The sequence below is a fragment of the Lampris incognitus genome, chromosome 11, assembly GCF_029633865.1.
Source record: "Lampris incognitus isolate fLamInc1 chromosome 11, fLamInc1.hap2, whole genome shotgun sequence".
In the NCBI taxonomy this organism is placed as follows: domain Eukaryota; kingdom Metazoa; phylum Chordata; class Actinopteri; order Lampriformes; family Lampridae; genus Lampris; species Lampris incognitus.
In genome coordinates, this window is record NC_079221.1 from 6,975,825 (window position 1) to 6,995,144 (window position 19,320).

The following is a 19,320-nucleotide window of genomic DNA, read 5'->3' on the forward strand; positions in this document are numbered from 1 at the left end:
TGGCTGATAGGGCTCCCCCTCGCTCGGCACTTCCACTATTTAATTGCATGAAAGGGAAGGAGAGGAGATTGCAGGAGCCTGGCGGTGGGAGCGGAGAGAATGGATTTAGAATGTATTAGTATTGGCAGCAAGGTGCCGGCGGTGGAAGGCTCCCCCGGGGCCCCTGGGGCCCCTCATGGAAGTGCAGGTGAGCTGTGCCACCTCCAGCCTTGGCAGCCCCCTCCCTGGTCTGCCCTCCACTATCGCTCTTTCCTCACTGAAAGGCCCCCGCCGTCGGTGGAGGGGCCCACACATGGAGCGTCTCAGAGTTGCCTTCTTATCTAAATGTTTACAGGGAACAATGATTTGCCACACAACCTGTTCCAGCCAGACCCCACTGTTCCACTTCTTTAACTGTGATTGGGGACCCTGCTCGTCTAATATCTCCACCTTAGGGGCCACCTTGGTTGGGAGGGCTTGATATTTCCTCAGCCTTAAAAAGTGGTGCAAATCACCCCTGGAGTCTTAAACCATGAGAAATTGTTTGATACTAATGCAGCTGATATCCTGAAATGTCTATACCCTCCTCTGCACAAAAGGTGATATTGTTGACAGCCACCCGTAGTGATTGAAGCCATTGTCCTATGCCGGTATTACCTCATAGGCATTTCCATGTGCCGAATGTCTTTGTGTAACTGCATCGCTGTAACGTATCCCCTCTATAGTCTGCGAGAGACGGAGATGGGTCCTTTACTTCATCCCCGCTGAAACTCGGTGTCAACTGAGACGCTTGTCAAACAGCTGATGGTTGACTGATGTTCTCTGTTCTAACACTCTCTAACCACGGTATGATGTAACGGGCAGAAACCCCAGCCTTTTCTCATTGGCCTTTGTTTGTCAGATATGCATGGATTTGGGTCATCTATGGCTTAGACAGTAAAATTACATTAAATATTATAGGATCTTCTACAAACACAGTTTGACAAATACCCCCCTCCCCTGTTTCTGCGAGGAGATTCTGGTGCAAGTAACAACAGTATATCTTTGCAGCACTCTCCCTTCTCACTTGAACCCTCCCCTCAGGATGTCTCCATGCTAAAGGGGCACTCACACTGTGAATAAGATTAGTCTGCCTCCGAGTGTACAACATGCTTACGCCACTTGACTTTGAATCAGTGCTGATTTGGAGCATTGCTGGGTTGTTGTAGGGAATAATGCTCCGGCTGGGTTTATGCAATGGCTGTTATGGGGAGCCCGGCCTCGTCTGCATGCATGTTTTTTTGGGAGGGAGCGGCAGTTTGGATAAAGCTGTAAGCTGCTTAGGGCCGTGGAGAGAGGTGATTACAGGGCCCACCTCCACGAGACTCACCGGGTGCCGGGGAGGCGACTTTCAGGTCACTGCTGCCCTGACTACACTGCCTTCAGAATGCCACGATGGCACATTCTGCCAACGAAATGCCGACCCATCCTCTCCCTCCTCTCTGCATCCTCTCCCCCACGACCCACCCTCTTTGCCGGCTTCCACCGTGCGCTCTAAATAAACACGTCTGCATGCTTGTGCAGTTCTTTAATCGGAGGACGATCCCAAGCTGCCTAGCTTATGACATTCCCATCAGATAGTAACATGGTTTTTTTTACATCACAGTGAGAGACACGTAAAAAGTTGGCTGTCCCCCCCCCCCATTTTTTTTCCCTCCCCAAATGTATCTGGCCAATTACCCCACTCTTCCGAGCCGTCCCGGTCGCTGCTCCACCCCCTCTGCCGATCCAGGGAGGGCTGCAGACTACCACATGCCTCCTCCGATACATGTGGAGTCGCCAGCCGCTTCCTTTCACCTGACAGTGAGGAGTTTCACCAGGGGGATGTAGTACATGGGAGGATCACGCTACTACCCCCAGTTCCCCCTCCACCTCCGAACAGGCACCCCGACTGACCAGAGGAGGCGCTAGTGCAGCGACCAGGACACATACCCACATCCGGCTTCCCACCCGCAGACATGGCCAAATGTGTCTGTAGGGACGCCCCACCAAGCTGGAGGTAACACAGGGATTCGAACCACCGATCCCCCTGTTGGTAGGCAACAGAATAGACCGCTATGCTACCCAGACGCCCCAAAAAATTGGCTGTCTTAAGTATGGAAACACCATGACAACACGGCAAAGTACTACCCCAGGTATAGGGCAAAAAACGAACATTGCAGACTACAGATCCACAGCTAGACAATGTCTTAACTTTCGACTATTTCTTGTAAATGTAATATTAGAGCTTTCCTCCAGTGAGGTTTTGTCCGTCACTAAGTGTCTGAAGTCTTCCTTTGGGCCCTGAAATAGAAAAGGGCTTTCTGTCCTCCCTGCCTCTGGCTGCTGTGGTGTGGGGATTGGCTATCACAGACCCTGCAGTAAACAGTGTGTGAAAGCAGCCGGAGTGTAATCTTATGTGCTGTGGGATCAGGCGAGGGGAGCAAAGTTTCTAAAGGAGCCACAATAAAGGGTTGCTAGAGCACCTGCAGAGCCCTGGACCAAATAATGAACACCTGAGCAGATTGGAGGCAACTCAATTAACGTCATTGACACTGCCAGTCAGAAAGAAAGGCAAGTACGCCGCTTCTGTTGCCCCTTTGTTCGCAAACAAAAGGGCTCCCCGACGTATTCAGTCTAGAGTAGGGCAGTCTTTATGAAATGCGGGTCAAATAATGATTCATTGTTTAATCTAGATAAGCGTCACTGTTTTTCTGTCTGATATGGCATTCAGCATATAGGCTCTGTGCTGTCTGCTGTCAATACAAAGGGAAACCAGGTAACAGTTATTCAACAGAGCTGACTGAATGGAGTGAGATATATATATATATATATATGTTAATTCCAGCTCGAGCTATATAGGGAAAATGTGTTGAATATTGCTCTAAATGTTTTTTCTTCTCTTTCCATTCATTCGCATACTTTATTAAAAAAAAGAGATCCCACTATTACTTTTGAACATTTTCTGTGTTTTCAGGGGGTGAATCACACACATAATGACTTTACAGACCACCAAAGACACAAAAGTAGACCAACAAAGAAAAAAAAATGACATGGAAAATGGAATTATTGGTTTGTACACATAACCAATTTAATCTAATCTCATCTGTTCTCTTATGTGGCTTCCCAGGAAGAATCCTCAACCGCTTTTCTAAGGACATTGGTCACCTGGACTCTCTGCTCCCATGGACATTTGTGGACTTTATCCAGGTGAGTCTCACCTCGGCAGGTTTGGTCGCTGCCGCTGCAGCATTGGGGAGGCCATTTCATGCCTGGCTAAGCCTGCTTTGTGGTCCGGGTCCCCTAATCTGGAAACAATTACTGTAGGATTACCCGCCAGCGCGGCCCAGCGCCTGCCTGCACAGATTTAATAAAAGTGTCTGCACATAGGCTGAGGGCGTGGCTCCCCCCGTGTGGCACAACAGAGGCGGCGTCTCCTGAGAATGTGTACGCGGACTAAGCAAGTGTTTGGTAGAGAGAAAGGCACCATAGAAGAAATAATGGCCACAGCAAGATGGGCCTGATGTGGGGATATGGAAGTGTGACAGGTGAGGGGAGCGGTAAAGTTGCTGACAAAAATGATCACTTAGGGGGCCAAAGAGAGAGAATTTCAAGCAGGCGGGCACAGGTGGCGTTCACATAAGTAGAGCGAGGAGAGGTGCTGGAGGTGGGGGCGGGAAGGGGACAAGTGGGCCGAAAGAGATACAGTCAACTTGCCCCTCTCAGCCCCGTCCACCCCCTGCTGTACAGTATTACAGGCACAGTAGCCAAAGGGCCACCCTGACGCACAGCCAGCTTGGGTTACCAAATGCCACCGTGCCACCGCTATAATCATCCCCCACGAAAGCCTGCGGAGATGAGCCAGCTCATGCAACTAGCACCACAAAGAAGGGAATGTCCACCGCACAATTTGAGGTAGAGGAGCAGGCGTGGCTCCTTGGTTGGGGCCAGAGAATAGAACAAAGCAGCGCTGAAAACGAATCCCCCCCTCCACAATGCCTGAGTGATGTTTGTGGCAGATACCCATCTCACAGGAGACAAAAGCCATCTTAAATGCTGAAAGCACAAAAGATCATACCCACAAAGGCTTTTTGTCTTCTATAGTTCCCCCTATTTTGATAATAAGGTGAATAATGGCCAGGGTAAAATAATAAGGTTGCGGAAGGGCCCGTAGGTCCAACTAAAAACCAGTGAAAGCGAAGCAGGTCATGACAGAAAATGGGCTTGTGTTGCACACATGTCCGTGTCGTAATTCTGTACGTCGCTCATCTGATCCCTCATATCACAGTCATTACCAGTGTTGTCACCATGAAACGCAGGATCCATTCATCAGCATGCAGTAATTACAGTTTAGCCATTGTAAAATGGGTTACTGCATCAGGGTAGGACACAAAATTACAAGCAAGACTGGATGTACAATGGGACACGTTGTGAACTCAAAATGTGTTCCTTTGCTTTAGTCGAAAAGCAGGAGGGGATTGCGAGAGGACAAAGGTGGCATCATTTGGACAAAGTGCTTTTGTTTGCACTTCTTTCCACTCTTGTTTGCAGGTGTCCTTCATGAGGCGGTCTTCAATGCCTTCAGGAAGGAAGATTTTCCCTGTTTTTATCAAAGCATTAGCCGAGCAGAAAAGCTGCTGATCCCGACCATTGTTGCTCGTTCGCAGAGGGACATTTCCCCACAGTCATTGTTTAAATGGTTGTCGGGGGGGGAATAAAGTGAAACTTCATAAACAATGCCCTAACTGGTTTATCTCTCTCTATGGGGAGAGGCTGCTTCTGTGTGGGGGATTTACATCAGAGCCAAGCCCTTTATGGTGTAGTAAGCACTTCCCAGCCCTATACACGCCTAACAAGGGGATTCCCCTGAAGCTGGGGCAACCTGGGCGCATCCCAGGACCCTTTTTTTTTTCTTTTTCCACAGGTCTCATTTAGTTGTAATTTAGTATATTGAAGAAAAAAAAAAGGCTCTTTCCCTCCCCTCTTTATGATCGGAGGACAAAGACAGAAATGTCAATTAAAAGCACCTCAGGCTTTGGGGACGGTCGGCTTTTGTGCGGACTTGACCTTTAAATCCTGGGTTGCCTCTATTTTCACAGAGGGGGCAGAGGAGGAGGGCAAGACAATGAGGGGTGAGCACCGGGGCCTTTCAGCTGGGGAATTCCTTGTGAAGGCTCTTGACCAAGTCACACCGCTAACTGTGGGGTCCATAGCGACACTCATTGCTCTTCTTAACCGTCCGGTCAGATTGACTTTGTCAGCATGAATATGCTAAGATAACAGCCACAGGTGGACAGTGACTAAAACCCCCTTTTTTTACAAATTTTACAAAAAAAATTTTTTTTTAAATTCAGTTGCATAAGTGCACATTGTGGTTTGAGAACTGGGTCTGTCTGTACCTTTAGTTTGAGGGAGACTTGCCTGCTTATAACCCGCTAAAACCACCAGTGTTAGCTGCCAACATTTGTTCTGGCTCTGCTTCATCATAAATTACAACGGTTAACGATGTGTTTGTCTGGAGGAGGAGGAGGAGGAGAAGGTGATGTGTGTGTGCGTGTGTGCGCGTGCGTGCATGCATGCATGCATCCATATGTGCATGCATGCACATGCGCACGCCTGTGTTTTACACGTAGGACACTGGCGCAGAGAGGCACTGAAGACACACACGCAGAGCAAAGATGGCTATTGTTTGAAAACACTGGCGGGTGGATCGTTTTGTGAGTCTTTACATTGTGTGTTAGGCCTCTTCTGCGGCTTTGCGGGATATGAGAACTGCTGACGTAACCGCGAGCGCTACGGGATGGGATTTCACCAGCTCTCTCGTTGGCCTTTGCTAAACGGGTGACAGAGGAAGGGAAGAATGCACTGGCTCCAGGCGTTACACATACCAGGTTAGCCCGAGAAACACAGGGAGAGGGACCAGTATGGAAATATATATGCCGTGAATCCCCACTGAACATTGTTAGCTGACAGTGCCATTGTCTTCTTCCACGAGGTGGAAAATCACAAAGTGTGACACAATAAGGCGAGAGGCCGGAAGATGAGCTGGACTACATGTTGTAGCCGAGGATGTGCTAAGTCCTGAAGCTAACGAACAAACGAGAAATGAGAAAAAGAATTAAAATGAGTATGCGATGAGTGTGCTGTCATTGTGGGTGTGTATGTAAGCTCTTAGCAGTACCACAACTGGTCATTTGATGGCGAGCACTGGCCAACAAAATCCTCCAGCCTGTGTATGTTTGGTCTCCCCATGGTGTCGTGGTCTGGCACCTCACCTGTTCTGACACAGCCGTGCAGGACCGGGTTATTGGTTGTTTTCTTTTTTTGTGGGGGACCCCCCCCCCCAATTGTACTTTTGCCAATTACCCCACACTTCCGAGCCATCCTGGTCGCTGCTCTACCCCCGAGCCGGGGAGGGCTGCAGACTACCACATGCCTCCTCCGATACATGTGGAGTCGCCAGCCGCTTCTTTTCACCTGACAGTGAGGAGTTTCGCTTGGGGGGCGTAGCACATGGGAGGATCATGCTATTCCCCCCAGTTCCCCCTCCCCCCCGAAAAGGTGCCCTGACCGACCAGAGGAGGCGCTAGCGCAGCGACCAGGACACATACCCACATCCGGCTTCCTACCCGCAGACACGGCCAATTATGTCTGTAGGGACGCCCGACCAAGCCGGAGGTAACATGGGGATTTGAACCGGCGATTCCCATGTTGGTAGGCAACGGAATAGATCGCCACGCCATCCGGACACCCTCGTCATTGGTTCTTTTAACCCACAGAATTTACATGACAACCTCGCTGTGTTCCAGAGTCTCACCACGCTGTCAGTATGATGGCAGTAAAAATGAATCCAGTGACTTTGTTCTTGAGCGACTTGACAAGTGTTGTTTTTTTAACTGGTGTACGGAAAAACACTGTTGCTTTGTTTTTGTGAGAGAGGCAAAGAAAGGATGTTCACATGCATTTTTTTCAGAAAGCTATGCAGTTAGTTGACACTTGCTCTTTGCTGGATACAAGTGATTTAGAGGGGAGAGAGAGAGAGTGTGTGAGAGAGAGAGAGAGAGAGAGAGAGAGAGAGAGAGAGAGTGCATTTCAAAGACTTTCTCTTATTTCCAAAATGGGGGGTGGAAATCAACAGCTTGACTGAGCCCAAATAAGTGACTTCTTTTACCTTTTCACAGCACACAATGGCCTAATCCTGGGACTACTTGAGCCACCAATGTAGACAGGGACTGAGACCACCACAGTATGTGTCAGACCCTCCTCACCACACACAAAACACATTGACTGCAGCTTTATGAAGTGAAAATAGCCCAGAAAGGGAAAATGTGAAGGAGGTGTCCACAGTCATTTCTCCCAAAGAAAGGCCACGGCATCTGGGCATTTAATGCTAAAATAAAGCCCCAAAGGCCGAGCAGAATGGATTGGGTCACTCCTATTGTTCCAAAGCCTGGGTGGAACGGCCCTGTTTTGTTTCAGTACCACTGACCCTTGCAACTCATTGTGCCACTCTGTCAGAGAAAGTGTGGAGTTAAAAAAAAAAAAAGGAAAAAGAAAACAGTGATGACAGAGGGTCTCTTTGGAGGAATTTTCTTTGCCCTGCGCTCCCTTCATTTCCCGTTTTGTTGGCCCTTTTTTCCCAGAGGCAGCCTCTCCTCAGAAATATTGCACACTGTCAGTAAATAAAGGGAGGATGAAAAGGGGTTTGTAAAGAAGCGTACTGACTCCTTGTATCCTCAGGGATGTTTAATTAAAGGGAAGTGTTTATTCTCCGCGGTGGAACAACAGTCGCTATCTGCGCCGAACACAAATATAGCAATTAACTTCAATTTTCTACATTTATTTGGACATCAAAGACCCGATAGCATCGTTTAGAAAATAAAGCAGTTAGGGTCAGCAGAGATATGAATGGTCTTTGGACACAGCGGTGTGCCCAGTGTGCCTGAATGGCTGAATCGCATGCGTGCAGTAGCTTTCTTTTCTTGCTAAAGAGCAATTAGAGGTAATTCTTTATTTAAACTGTTTGTATACAAAGGCTTTTATCCACTTTTATGTGCAGTGGGCTGTAGCTCAGGGAGTTTTCGGTTCCTGTGTGGTTTCGGACGCGATAGGGATGGGGTCCAGGGGGAGGTGTGGGGTGAGGTCCGTGTGGCTGTGTATGTGGGAGGGGGGACAGATCACAACTTATCGGACCCATCTGTGTGTAGTGAGGGTGGGTTCCTCGGTGTTCTCCGATGCTGACATGATAAGCGGCAGACCACGCAAATGGATCACATCAAACAGGGGCCTTGGCGACAGTGGGCCCTTGGGGGCAGGAGGAGGCGAGACTCCTATCTAATGGTTCCTGTTCTTTCTCCCTCCCCTTAGATGACCCCCCCCCCCAGCTGTCAGATATGCTGGGCTGACCCACCACGCCAGCTCCGACTAAGATAGTGTCTGTAGGAAATAAATAATTAAAAAAAATCAATGCACGTCGGTATGTGGCATTGCTGCGTCACCATTGAGCAAGAGAAGATCGAAAGACACACGGTATATAATGATGAGGAAAAACGTATTTGTCCAGTTAATGTTCAAGCCAGACCAGGTGAGGCTGGATAACAAGTTGGAGTAATCGCCCGCCAACCCCCCCATCTCACTTTGCAGTCCGGTGGCCTTCCATCAGGGCTAAGATTGAAGCTTATGTACTGTGAAATTCTTGGGATCAGTTGTGCTCAGTAGCTTCCACTCACTGCTTGATTGTGTGGGCTCCACTGCTGTGATGGTTAGACTAGTAATACCTTCTTATCTGAACTGTATATGGAATTAAGTGGCTTTTTCATCATGAAACTCCATTGAAAGTGATCATGCTTAAATGTGGGCTTACGTGGCTGATAACATCCGTAATTAAAGTGCTAAATTAAATTTTCATCTCTGCTGGCTAGTCTGACACCATTGACGGTAACAGTATGATCCTAATCACACCCTCTTAGGAGTCATCTCTTGGGTTGTCTCTAATTTCAGGGTGTGAGGATTCAATTTTATCATCCGCCGATCAAAAATAGAATATACTGCAACATATACCTTTGAGTGAAATAGAGGTATCGCAGGAAGATCTCTCTTGCAGACCAATTAAATTAAGTGGAAATTGTTTTCTGGTACAACCGTACAAGTACCCACTGGTTTTGTTTTAATTACACCTTGACAGATAGAAACCATTGTGGATATTATTGGCAGTCGCAGAGTCAAGTATTTCCATGCCATTAGAAATAATGTCTAACCCTTGTTTCTTTTTTTCGAGTTACTGGCTGTGGTGCAGGTGCGACAGCTATGATGTTCTCAGGCTCACCGACTTTAGTCCAAATTAGGTCTCAGATTGCATGCAGCCAATGGTCTGGATGTGTCAGGTGGCCATTAAACATGAGTGACGAGTCATTGTGTCGTTGAGGGCTGTGCGGGTTCGGGTGTGCTGTATCAGACACCCATGGTGTGGTTCCCAGAGCCCTCTGCCAGTCACTGTGACCATGCCTGTTGGCTGGCTGCTCTGCCAGGGGAGGCTTATAGGCCGGAAGTGTTGAAGAGGAAGCCCATGGGAGCCGGGGATACGAGCTGCATTGGCCAAGTGGTAAATTCTCACCTGCGACTAAGTGAGAATTAGCACTGTGACCTCTTTCCTTTCATGCTGTGAGTCACTCAAACCTCTGTCCCACAATCTGCTGTTACCTTAACTGTATTTCAGTGATGACAATCCCATACAATACCAACTGACACGAGTTTCTCACATTCAGGCTGAAAAAAACCCTCATCACCCCAGCAGTTGCCCCCATCGGAATGGCGGAGCTTTTGACTCAGCTGTTGTTCGGCGGTTCACATCTCTTTTTCCCCTCTTTTCCAGGTTTTCCTGCAGATTGTTGGGGTCATCACTGTGGCAGCCACTGTCATCCCCTGGATCCTCATTCCTGTCGTCCCTCTACTCATTGCCTTCCTTCTTCTGCGTCGCTACTTCCTGCGAACCTCCAGGGACATCAAGCGCCTAGAGTCTACCAGTAGGTTTATTTCTGGAGACATGTCTATTTGTGGCAGGAGACAAAGACATAGCACGGGAATGCTAATAGACCATTGAAGGGAGCCCTGGTCATTAGCATAAAGGCTAAAGGTGGTGGTGGCCTATGGCTTGCCCACACACAGTTTCCTCAAGAGCCCAGAGTTCATGACATCACATACAATGGGAAAAATGCCAAGTGGTCATGACTTGGCCACGGCAGTCCTTAGTTCATCGTCCTTTTTTTGGACTGATAGCTCAAATGCACAGCGGAGGACAGGTCCTATCTTCGTAAAGAACAAAAGTTCTATTAAAAGGCTCCTAAGAAACATTCAGGCTTTGTCTTTTGTTTTGTAAACTTAACAATTCCAAACAAAAGACCTCAATAGGAACCCTTTCATGAAATTGCTTGGCATCAGGGGCATATTTAGTTCGTATCATGCATTATTCATAGGAACTTGAGCCACGTATAACTTTTGATTTATTTTCCTGTCAATATCCTGTGATTCAGTTGGGCAGTAGATGGGATAGAACCTCGCCTCTCAGAAATTCTAAAAGAAAAAGGCAGTTTGAAGTAATCAACTGTTTGACTGATTGCAATAGATTGAATTTTTATGGCAGCTCAGTATTAAAATAAACCGAAACGTAAACATATTCTGAAGTCCGTTGTGCAGTCTTATTGCTGGTTTAAAGGCCTTAGACTGGTGATATTGAACCATTGGGCACCAGATGCACAGCCTTGTGTGTCTGGTTTTGTAGATGCTTGTGTCCACGTTTCCCCTCAAAGTTATACAATAATCTGTGCGTTTCTTGCAGCACGGAGTCCTGTTTTCTCTCACCTCTCTTCCTCGCTCCAAGGCCTGTGGACCATTCGTGCCTTCAAAGCTCAGCACAGGTCCCAGCAGATGTTTGATGCATATCAAGATCTCCATACAGGTTAGAAGAGATTAAAGATTTACCTTTAAAGGGCCAAGGGTTCATGGTTTTGGTGATGGCATTCTTCATCAAAGCCACTTATGCCTACCATGTACTAGAAGACTGAAAAGACTTAAGTCTGACACCCTCTCACATCTAAAGACAATGTGTCATAAGTCAACGAGTTTTTAGTCACAGACTAAGATTTTGCAAAGACTGGGGAACTTGAAGGGTCACTATTTTCAAGACTACAACTAGATTCCTTTCAAGGTTATTTCCCATCCTGCTCCTGGTGGAAATTTACAGGAAGAAAAACTTGTACAATGGAGCAGAAACAGAAGGTTTTTCCTTCTCCACTCTGTCATGGTGCAAAACGGGAAGACACGTCATGACACTTGTTCACTCCACAAGAGAAGAGAACCAAGACTTGTGGTGCCTCCCCGGAGCCCCCGCCATGTTGTGTAGTTTACTCTCTACCAAGTTTGCTGCTTCCTGTTTGGTGCAGGAAAGAGTGCACCTGTTGGTTGTTGACAATATTCATGTCATTGAACTTCACTATTTGCGTTAGCCAAGACTAGGTGACTTACGACAATATCAAACATATTTGATTTTATTGGAACTTAAAGACGAGAAAAAGACTGACTTAAAACAGCTGTGACTGAGTTTCATGACCACCCTACACCAAACAATCGAGATGACGGCAGCGCGCCACAACTCTAGCAAAACCCTCACGATTTTATTCCGACATTGTATGTTTGTCTGCAACAGTGAAATCGCTTGAAAAGTTGTTTGGTGTACAGCCGGTGTTACTGAAAGGCTGCCCGTGTTAGGCTTTAGACACTGGTTATGGAGACATTGTTATAATGGCTGTTTGGTTGTGTCTTTTATCGACAGAGGCCTGGTTTTTGTTCCTGACCACCTCGCGCTGGTTTGCTGTGCGGCTCGACGGAATCTGCTCTGTGTTTGTGGCTGTTACTGCCTGTGGCTGCCTTTATCTCAGGCATGGTACTGTATGGGTTTTTGATTGTGGATACGCATTTACATCTCTGACACTTAATACACTGTGACATTGGATTTTTGAACCTCTAAAAATAAACTCAGAAATGAATGACCTTTGACCTCTTTCTTAACATTACAGACATGGAGCCTGGTGCTGTGGGCCTTGCCCTGTCCTATGCACTGACTCTAATAGGCATGTTCCAATGGGGCGTCAGGCAAAGTGCAGAGGTGGAGAATATGGTGAGGACAAAAGCATGTTGCTAGATTACTTTGGTTACAGTATTTCACATTTTAGCAAATGATGCTATTCTTAAATTTCTTAAACTTTGAACAGTTTTAGATGTACTTTCGGTTTGGTTTGTCCTGTTTGAATTTCCACACTGTACATGGTCAGTCTCTGATGTTGGAGCTATTCCACCATACAAGGTTGATAAAACATTCCTTTTTGTTTTACACTTATGGATCTTGTGATGTCTTGTGATGATGATATGCAGATGTTGACCAAAATGTTGCTTCGTAGCCTTTAATTTCACCAAATAAGGCTTAGGAAGTTAGGGGCATCCGGGTAGTGTAGCGGTCTATTCCGTTGCCTACCAACATGGGGACCGCCAGTTCGAATCCCCATGTTACCTCCAGCTTGGCCGGGTATCCCTACAGACACAATTGGCCGTGTCTGCGGGTGGGAAGCCGGATGTAGGTATGTGTCCTGGTCGCTGCACTAGTGCCTCCTATGGTTGGTCAAGGCACCTGTTAGGGGAGAGGGAACTGGGGGGAATAGCATGATCCTCCCACACGCTACGTCCCCCTGGCGAAACTCCTCTGTCAGGTGAAAAGAAGCAGCTGGCGACTCCACATGTATCAGCGGAGGCATGTGGTAGTCTGCAGCCCTCCCCAGAACAGCAGAGGGGGTGGAGCAGCAACCGGGGATGGCTCGGAAGAGTGGGATAATTGGCCAAGTATAATTTGGGAGAAAAAGAGGGGGGAAATCCAAAGAAAAAAGGAAGTCACAGCAAATATCTTTTCTTTCTCTTGTAAAGCTCTTTGTAACTTTGTTTTGAAAAGTGCTATATAAATAAATAGTTATTATTATGATTATTGTTATTATTATATAGTGTAGGATCTATATGCACTTGACAGTGACAGGTAGCTGTATACATTATTACTCCTCTTTTGTTCTCTAATCTAATGATCGGCCTCCAAGTTGAGGTCAAAATAATGCAGGAATATTTTATTGAAGTCAAAGTGCATAGAGTTTTCTAACACTGAAGACAAGCATTTTTTGATAAATTTGGTAAGGTTAGAGTCGTTTAACCAGCAGAAACACTTTATATTTAGTTACCTGTACAATGTTGTCCATGTGGCAAAATTGGCCCTAGCCCCTCACCCAAATTTGTTCTGACCTGAAAGTGATTGTCAGTGCTAATGGAAGGAAAGGCTGCTGTCATCACCATCACGGACTAAATACTTGATGCCGTTATCATGTTATTTCACTCACATTCTTATTTTCTGCTCAAAAATAAACGGGAGAAAACCCTGAAAAAGATTATTCACACAGAAGAACAGGCTTGTTTGAAGCTTCAACAACTTATAATAACAAAAAAAAACCTTGCAATTAGAGTTATACAAACCTTTCCTGTCTGTCTCTGCTTGTGAGGTATGTTTTATATTTTTCTTGTTGCTGGCGAGCTCACTGAAGTGTGTCTATATTTTTCTAGATGACATCAGTAGAGCGAGTGGTTGAGTACACACAGCTGGAGACTGAAGCACCTTGGGAGACAAACAAACAGCCTCCACCCAGTTGGCCCAAAAATGGCTCCATCACCTTTGACCAAGTCAGCTTCTCTTACAGTGCCAACGGGCCTTTGGTCCTCAACAACCTTACTGCGGTCTTCAGGTCCAAAGAAAAGGTCTGAGTCCATATTTCCGACAATCGAATTCCAACTTTTGTGCATAGCCCATGACTCGGGTTTTATGCAGCTTGTGCAGCTTGTGTAGGAGGTGTGACGCGTGCCTCTTTCTTATGAGCCATTATTTCTAATCAATTATTGAAGGGCCACCACATTGTGCTGCTCAATCTCCGGGCCTTTACCATTTGCGATTCATGGAATACATATCATGTAATTAAGACTGTTCAAGTGGATCCATTTGTACCCATTTGCATTCTGGGTTACCTGACGGAGACAACTGTTTATTCAATATAAGAGACAGAGAGCAGAGGCAGTGCAAGAGGGAAAGGGAAGAGGGAAGAGAGAGAAAGGCAGATAGAGGGAGATGGTTGAGGATGATTGAAATTGTGTTTAATGCAGGGGGTGTATTTTGCATGGCTACGGTTGGCCAGGGCGGCTGATTTCACAATGGATGGGTTGATAAGTGGAGAGGCCCCGGCTCTGACAGCCCATGGGAGGGATCTTCACAGCATGCCGTGGGGCTGAAAGGCTTTGTGCATCCTGACAGTCTCCCCTGAGACCCTTTATACTAGGAAACCTGCACCTACCACTTACAAGATTGTTCTTACTCCATCCCCTCACCGCAAACACGTTCATAATCACACGAAAACACACCGTCACAACACCACCGAGCTGCCATGGCTCAGCCTAGAGAGAAATAACCCAGTGGGAATACACAGCCGTACCACAAGACTTTCAAAACCAAAAATGAGTGACAGAGATCCTGCTCCCGTTTTTCAATATAACTAGACAGAGTATGCACAATTAAGTTTTTCAGTTTGGATTTAGACATTCCTTTTGCATTCTCTCTGTGAACTGAGAGGGCCATGCAGTTGCAGACTGGATCATCCTCTCCCGCCCTCATTATTATTATTATTTTTTCATCCATCTTCGTACAAAAGTGCACGAGAAAGTGTGATGACTCCATATCAAACAACGCCGAGAGCGCAAGCAGGTGCTGCTCGAAATGCATACATTATGATAGCATCTAATTCTGACATCCAAACCTTTAGAGGCGCGCTTCTCTTGTTAATGTCACCGGGCTTGTTGGCGTTCCTTGTTAACAACTGATATGACATAAAGGATCTGCTCTTGACAAAAAAAGAAAAGAACACGTTTTCACTGCCAAAGGCCAGGTAAACTAGAGCAAGGGAGAGACAGCATCTCAAGGAAATGAAAGACTCTGTCTCTGTGATGTGGTTCCAGTCAAGCATGTGCTGTAGTTTCTATCGTGGGGACCTTCTACAAGATTTGCAGTAGGATGTTAAGTGACTCAGTCAGGCGTTCCAGCTGGACTGATGACAACATTAAGTGATGATGTGTTAATACATCAAAACACGCTATTTTGGAGGTATCCCATTTAGGGGATGATGTGCTGTACAAAAAGGCTACTGTACCTTTTATAATTACCGCAGGATGCACTCCTACACGAAATTATACAGTTCAGGTAATAAGTATCTGGCATGGCATCAAGGCAGGTTCATTTTGCTGGAGCTTTTCTTGTTATTTGTCAATGTACGGTTAGACTCATAACACATTAAATACATTAGAATATCTGTTTAGCATTCAAACGCTTAAAATCGTGTTAAACAAAGGAATGACACATTGCTTTCAAGATCATGAAACTATTTTTACAGAAACTTCAACATTATTAGACTGTGCTTTGAAGAGATGGTTTTATTTTGATTGCAGGGATCATTCATTAAACCAGTTCCACAGTACTACTAATTTTGCAACACTACTTGGTTATAACGTTGCCCATAAATCTCTATATTTGTGTTATTTACATCCTACTACTGGTGCAGTGCCTGTTCGGGTGTAATCCCGCCTCTGACCACAACGTGTGTTGCAATGGCAGAGTGGCGCTGTTCGTCTGGTCGCGACAGACAGACAAAGATTCCTTCCATTTTAGAGTATCAAGGTGTTTACAATGCATTTAAATTTAATGTCACAATCCTTAGATAATACTTAAGCAGTAGACACCAGTATGGTTAAGAGTTTGAAGGTATAGGGTAAAGCTTTTGGCTGATGTTCACAGTTAATGTCGCATAGACCCTCCCCCCCAGAATTTCATAAAACACTTGAAAAATGTCCAATCTCTCCAATATAGGTTGGCATAGTGGGGCGCACTGGGGCTGGTAAAAGCTCTCTCATTGCGGCCTTGTTCCGACTGGCAGAGCCCAAAGGCAGAATAACAATTGATGGTTTCCTGACTTCTGAGCTTGGTCTTCACATTCTGCGCCAGAAAATATCAATCATTCCACAGGTATGCTCTTTGAGTTGCCCCTTCATGGTATGGATGTACTGCTGATATACTGTTCATATATCATACTATATACAGTGAGGGGGTCCAGGGACCCTGTTATGTGGTGGGGGCATTTTCCTGGCATGGTTTAGGTCCATTTGTTCCTGTGGAGGAGATAAGTGGACCAAAATCATGGACCGAAGGCCAATCAATACAAACTTATTCTGAGTGATCACCTTTATCTTATGATGAAACCTTTCTGTCCTGATGGGGGTGGTCTCTTTCAGGATGACAATGCCCCCATCCACAGGGCACGAGGGGTCACTGAATGGTTTGATGAGTATGAAAATGATGTAAATCATATGCTATAGCCTTCACAGTCACCAGATCTCAACCCATTTGAAGATCTATGGGAGATTTTGGACCGACGGATTAGACAGCACTCTTACCGCCATCATCAAAACACCAAAAGAGGGAATATCTTTTGGAAGAATGGTGTTCCATACCTCCAGTAGATTCAGAGACTTTTAGAATCTATGACAAGGACCATTGAAGCTGTTCTGGAGGCTCATGGAGGCCCAACACCTCACTAAGCCACTTTGCTGGTTTTTCATTTAACTTGTCTCCAGTCTGTATAATAAAGTTTAAATAACTCTAACTAATTCTGATTATGTAGGTGCACTATGCTTTGCGTGTTATGTAGGCCTACTTTTCCCCACAAACTTGTTGACTTCTGCTTTAACGTCTTCTAGAACGTTCTATATCTCGACCACTCCCAAGTCATGTCCCACAGTCGCTGTCAGATGAACACCGGTAACAGAAACCATGTCCCTTAAAAAAAATAAAAAATAAAATAAATGTATATGCCTGTCTGTGTAAAGGCTAGAACGGGTGAAGAGAATTACAGTCGTCACTCAGGGGATTTCTGTAAGTGAGACAAACGGATGCCTTGAGACAGTTTAACTTTATTTCCGCTTGTTGAAACTGATACGGCATTAAGAAAATGCCAGCCTGCGGGTGAGTGTCAGCAGAGTGGAAGGAGGGGAGAAGACTCCCACGGCCTGTACTGTGAAGAGAGCAGTTCCCCATCCCTGACAGAGGATTAGCCCTCTACCCCCAAACATGGGAAAGCTGCTTAGGAGTAGTCTCCCCCATCCTCACGGTTAGAGTCCCCCTGGTACACCGTCACATAGCCCAAGTCTTAAACATTTAGTTGGGTGCAGCCAAGATGCCCAAAAACAGGTGCATTAATGCTTTTCTATGGCTTTGATAGGTTCCTGGCATCACTAACGCTTCAGATAAAGTTTCACTGCTGTTCCAAACTAGTTTGAGATGGATGTGATGGATGTGTGAAGAGATTTTGTTTACTGTCTCTGTCTCTGCTAGGAGGAGAGACTTGCATAAAGTGGCAGGTTGGGAGTAAGTATAAGTAAACCCGCATGAGTAGCTGTATCGTGCTGGATGACGCTGAGATGATATGAAGTATTACCAATATTTATTAGAGTACACTTATCCGCTGTACCATGTTCCCAGTTTAATATATTTGTTGAAAGACAGGACTCAGTTTGATCACAAATCTATATCTGGGAATTATTTTTCGTGCTCCTGCTTTAACTTTGACGTAAAGCAATATTCAGCAAGTCTTTTAAATGGAAAATATCTTGACAGAAGATGCTTGTTTCCTTACCTCGTGATGTTGAATCTTCAGATTCCGGTACGTGCGCAGTACATCGGCAGTGAAGAGTTTCATTATTTGCCTCATGCCCACAGATTTGATTATGATAAACTTTTATTAGCACGAGACATTAAAAAGGATCCATTTCAGGTTCTATAGAAGTCCGAGGGATGGCTTCCTAGCCAAAAAAAAAAAGAATTCTGAGGGAAACAGAGGGCTTAGAATTGTTGGAGCACATAATCGGTCTATGGAAAGCTGTGCTTGAAAGCGGTTTTTACAACCCAACATTCAATCCTCAATTAAAGTATGTCACAAAACTAGTTTGAATTGGGACTTCAGTTGGCTTAATGACAAGGCAGTCTTCTGGTGACAGAGGGAAAAGCTCATTGGAAGTAAAGAGCTGGAACATTTTCTAAGGCATAGGAAACTGGGATGAAGCCCTGAAAGCTTAATTTTTTTATTTTTATTTTTTGCTGGTGGAATCAGTCGGAAATTGAACAGTTACTCCCGAGTTTTAGGGACTCGCATAAAGCTGCATTGAGACGTGGAATTGTGTATACGTGGTGCATACGTGTGCAAGTTGGACCGACTTGCGCATGTTCCACCTTGGTGCTGTGGTGTCACAGGGCCGGTTCTGATCCTGACCTTTGTCAAATTGGCGATCGGGGCATCAAGAGTGGGCCGCTTTAACGCTAGCGTTTCTCCAAGCTCTGTCCGCCCTGTCCTTTATGAGCCACTGTGTTCTTTACATCGGCTCCTGGGCTAATGTGGCAGTTGCCAGGGGAACACGCTTATCTTGATTTTAGGCCAGATTAATGCCACGGGTAAAGCATGATTTATCACATAGCCTGAACCCTATGGAGGGTACAATGGATCTGTGACAGTTTCGGATGTGGACTCTTGACAGTCACTCGCTGCCCTGCTTTATCTCTATCGCTGTCACAGGCCCATTCACACTCGTTTATGTTTTCTTTGAATGGTCATTATGCCCATTAAACGGTCATAAATTCAGCGTTGTGTCTCAGCAGAGAGCCCCGTTGTATTTGCTCACTGATAAAACAATGAGGTGAAGATGCTTTGGAAGCTCCTATTTGAATTTACATTTTTGCTTGAAGAGATATGTGGTTCTGTTTATAACCCGCTAGGACAGGACCCAGTTAAGTGTTAAGTAAATCACTTAAACGGTTGAAAAAAGACTTATGAATAAATATCTGAGTTGACATAAGCAGATGTAGGCCTGCCTCTGTGTATTGGGTTGAACAGCAAACGGAGGGACGTGCTGGAACAGCACCTGCAGACTGGCAGACTGTCTCACTGTAATAAAGAGCTTTATTTACTCTCTTAAAGACGGTCGTGAGCGTGAACCTTGATACAGGTGTGTGGCTCACCCTAAATACATATCCAGAGAATCCCAGCTTAGACCGTCCTTTCCAAAGGCAGTCAACTGATGTGATAACTGACGCTTGTGTATTTGACTCAGTAAACTTTGTGACTTTTGGCAGATGTTTTTTTTTAACACAAACAC

At 45.8% G+C, this 19,320-nt stretch overlaps 1 protein-coding gene across 1 annotated transcript in view; it reads left to right on the forward strand.

The window, feature by feature from the left end:
* Positions 1 to 19,320, forward strand: part of LOC130120537 (ATP-binding cassette sub-family C member 4-like) — a 50,808-nt gene that overhangs the window by 22,931 nt on the left and 8,557 nt on the right. The window contains exons 20-26 of the mRNA XM_056289116.1: positions 3,128 to 3,207; positions 9,869 to 10,019; positions 10,832 to 10,951; positions 11,825 to 11,935; positions 12,069 to 12,169; positions 13,645 to 13,836; positions 15,986 to 16,141. Of these exons, the coding sequence (XP_056145091.1) occupies positions 3,128 to 3,207; positions 9,869 to 10,019; positions 10,832 to 10,951; positions 11,825 to 11,935; positions 12,069 to 12,169; positions 13,645 to 13,836; positions 15,986 to 16,141 (911 nt within the window). The remainder of the gene's footprint in view (positions 1 to 3,127; positions 3,208 to 9,868; positions 10,020 to 10,831; positions 10,952 to 11,824; positions 11,936 to 12,068; positions 12,170 to 13,644; positions 13,837 to 15,985; positions 16,142 to 19,320) is intronic.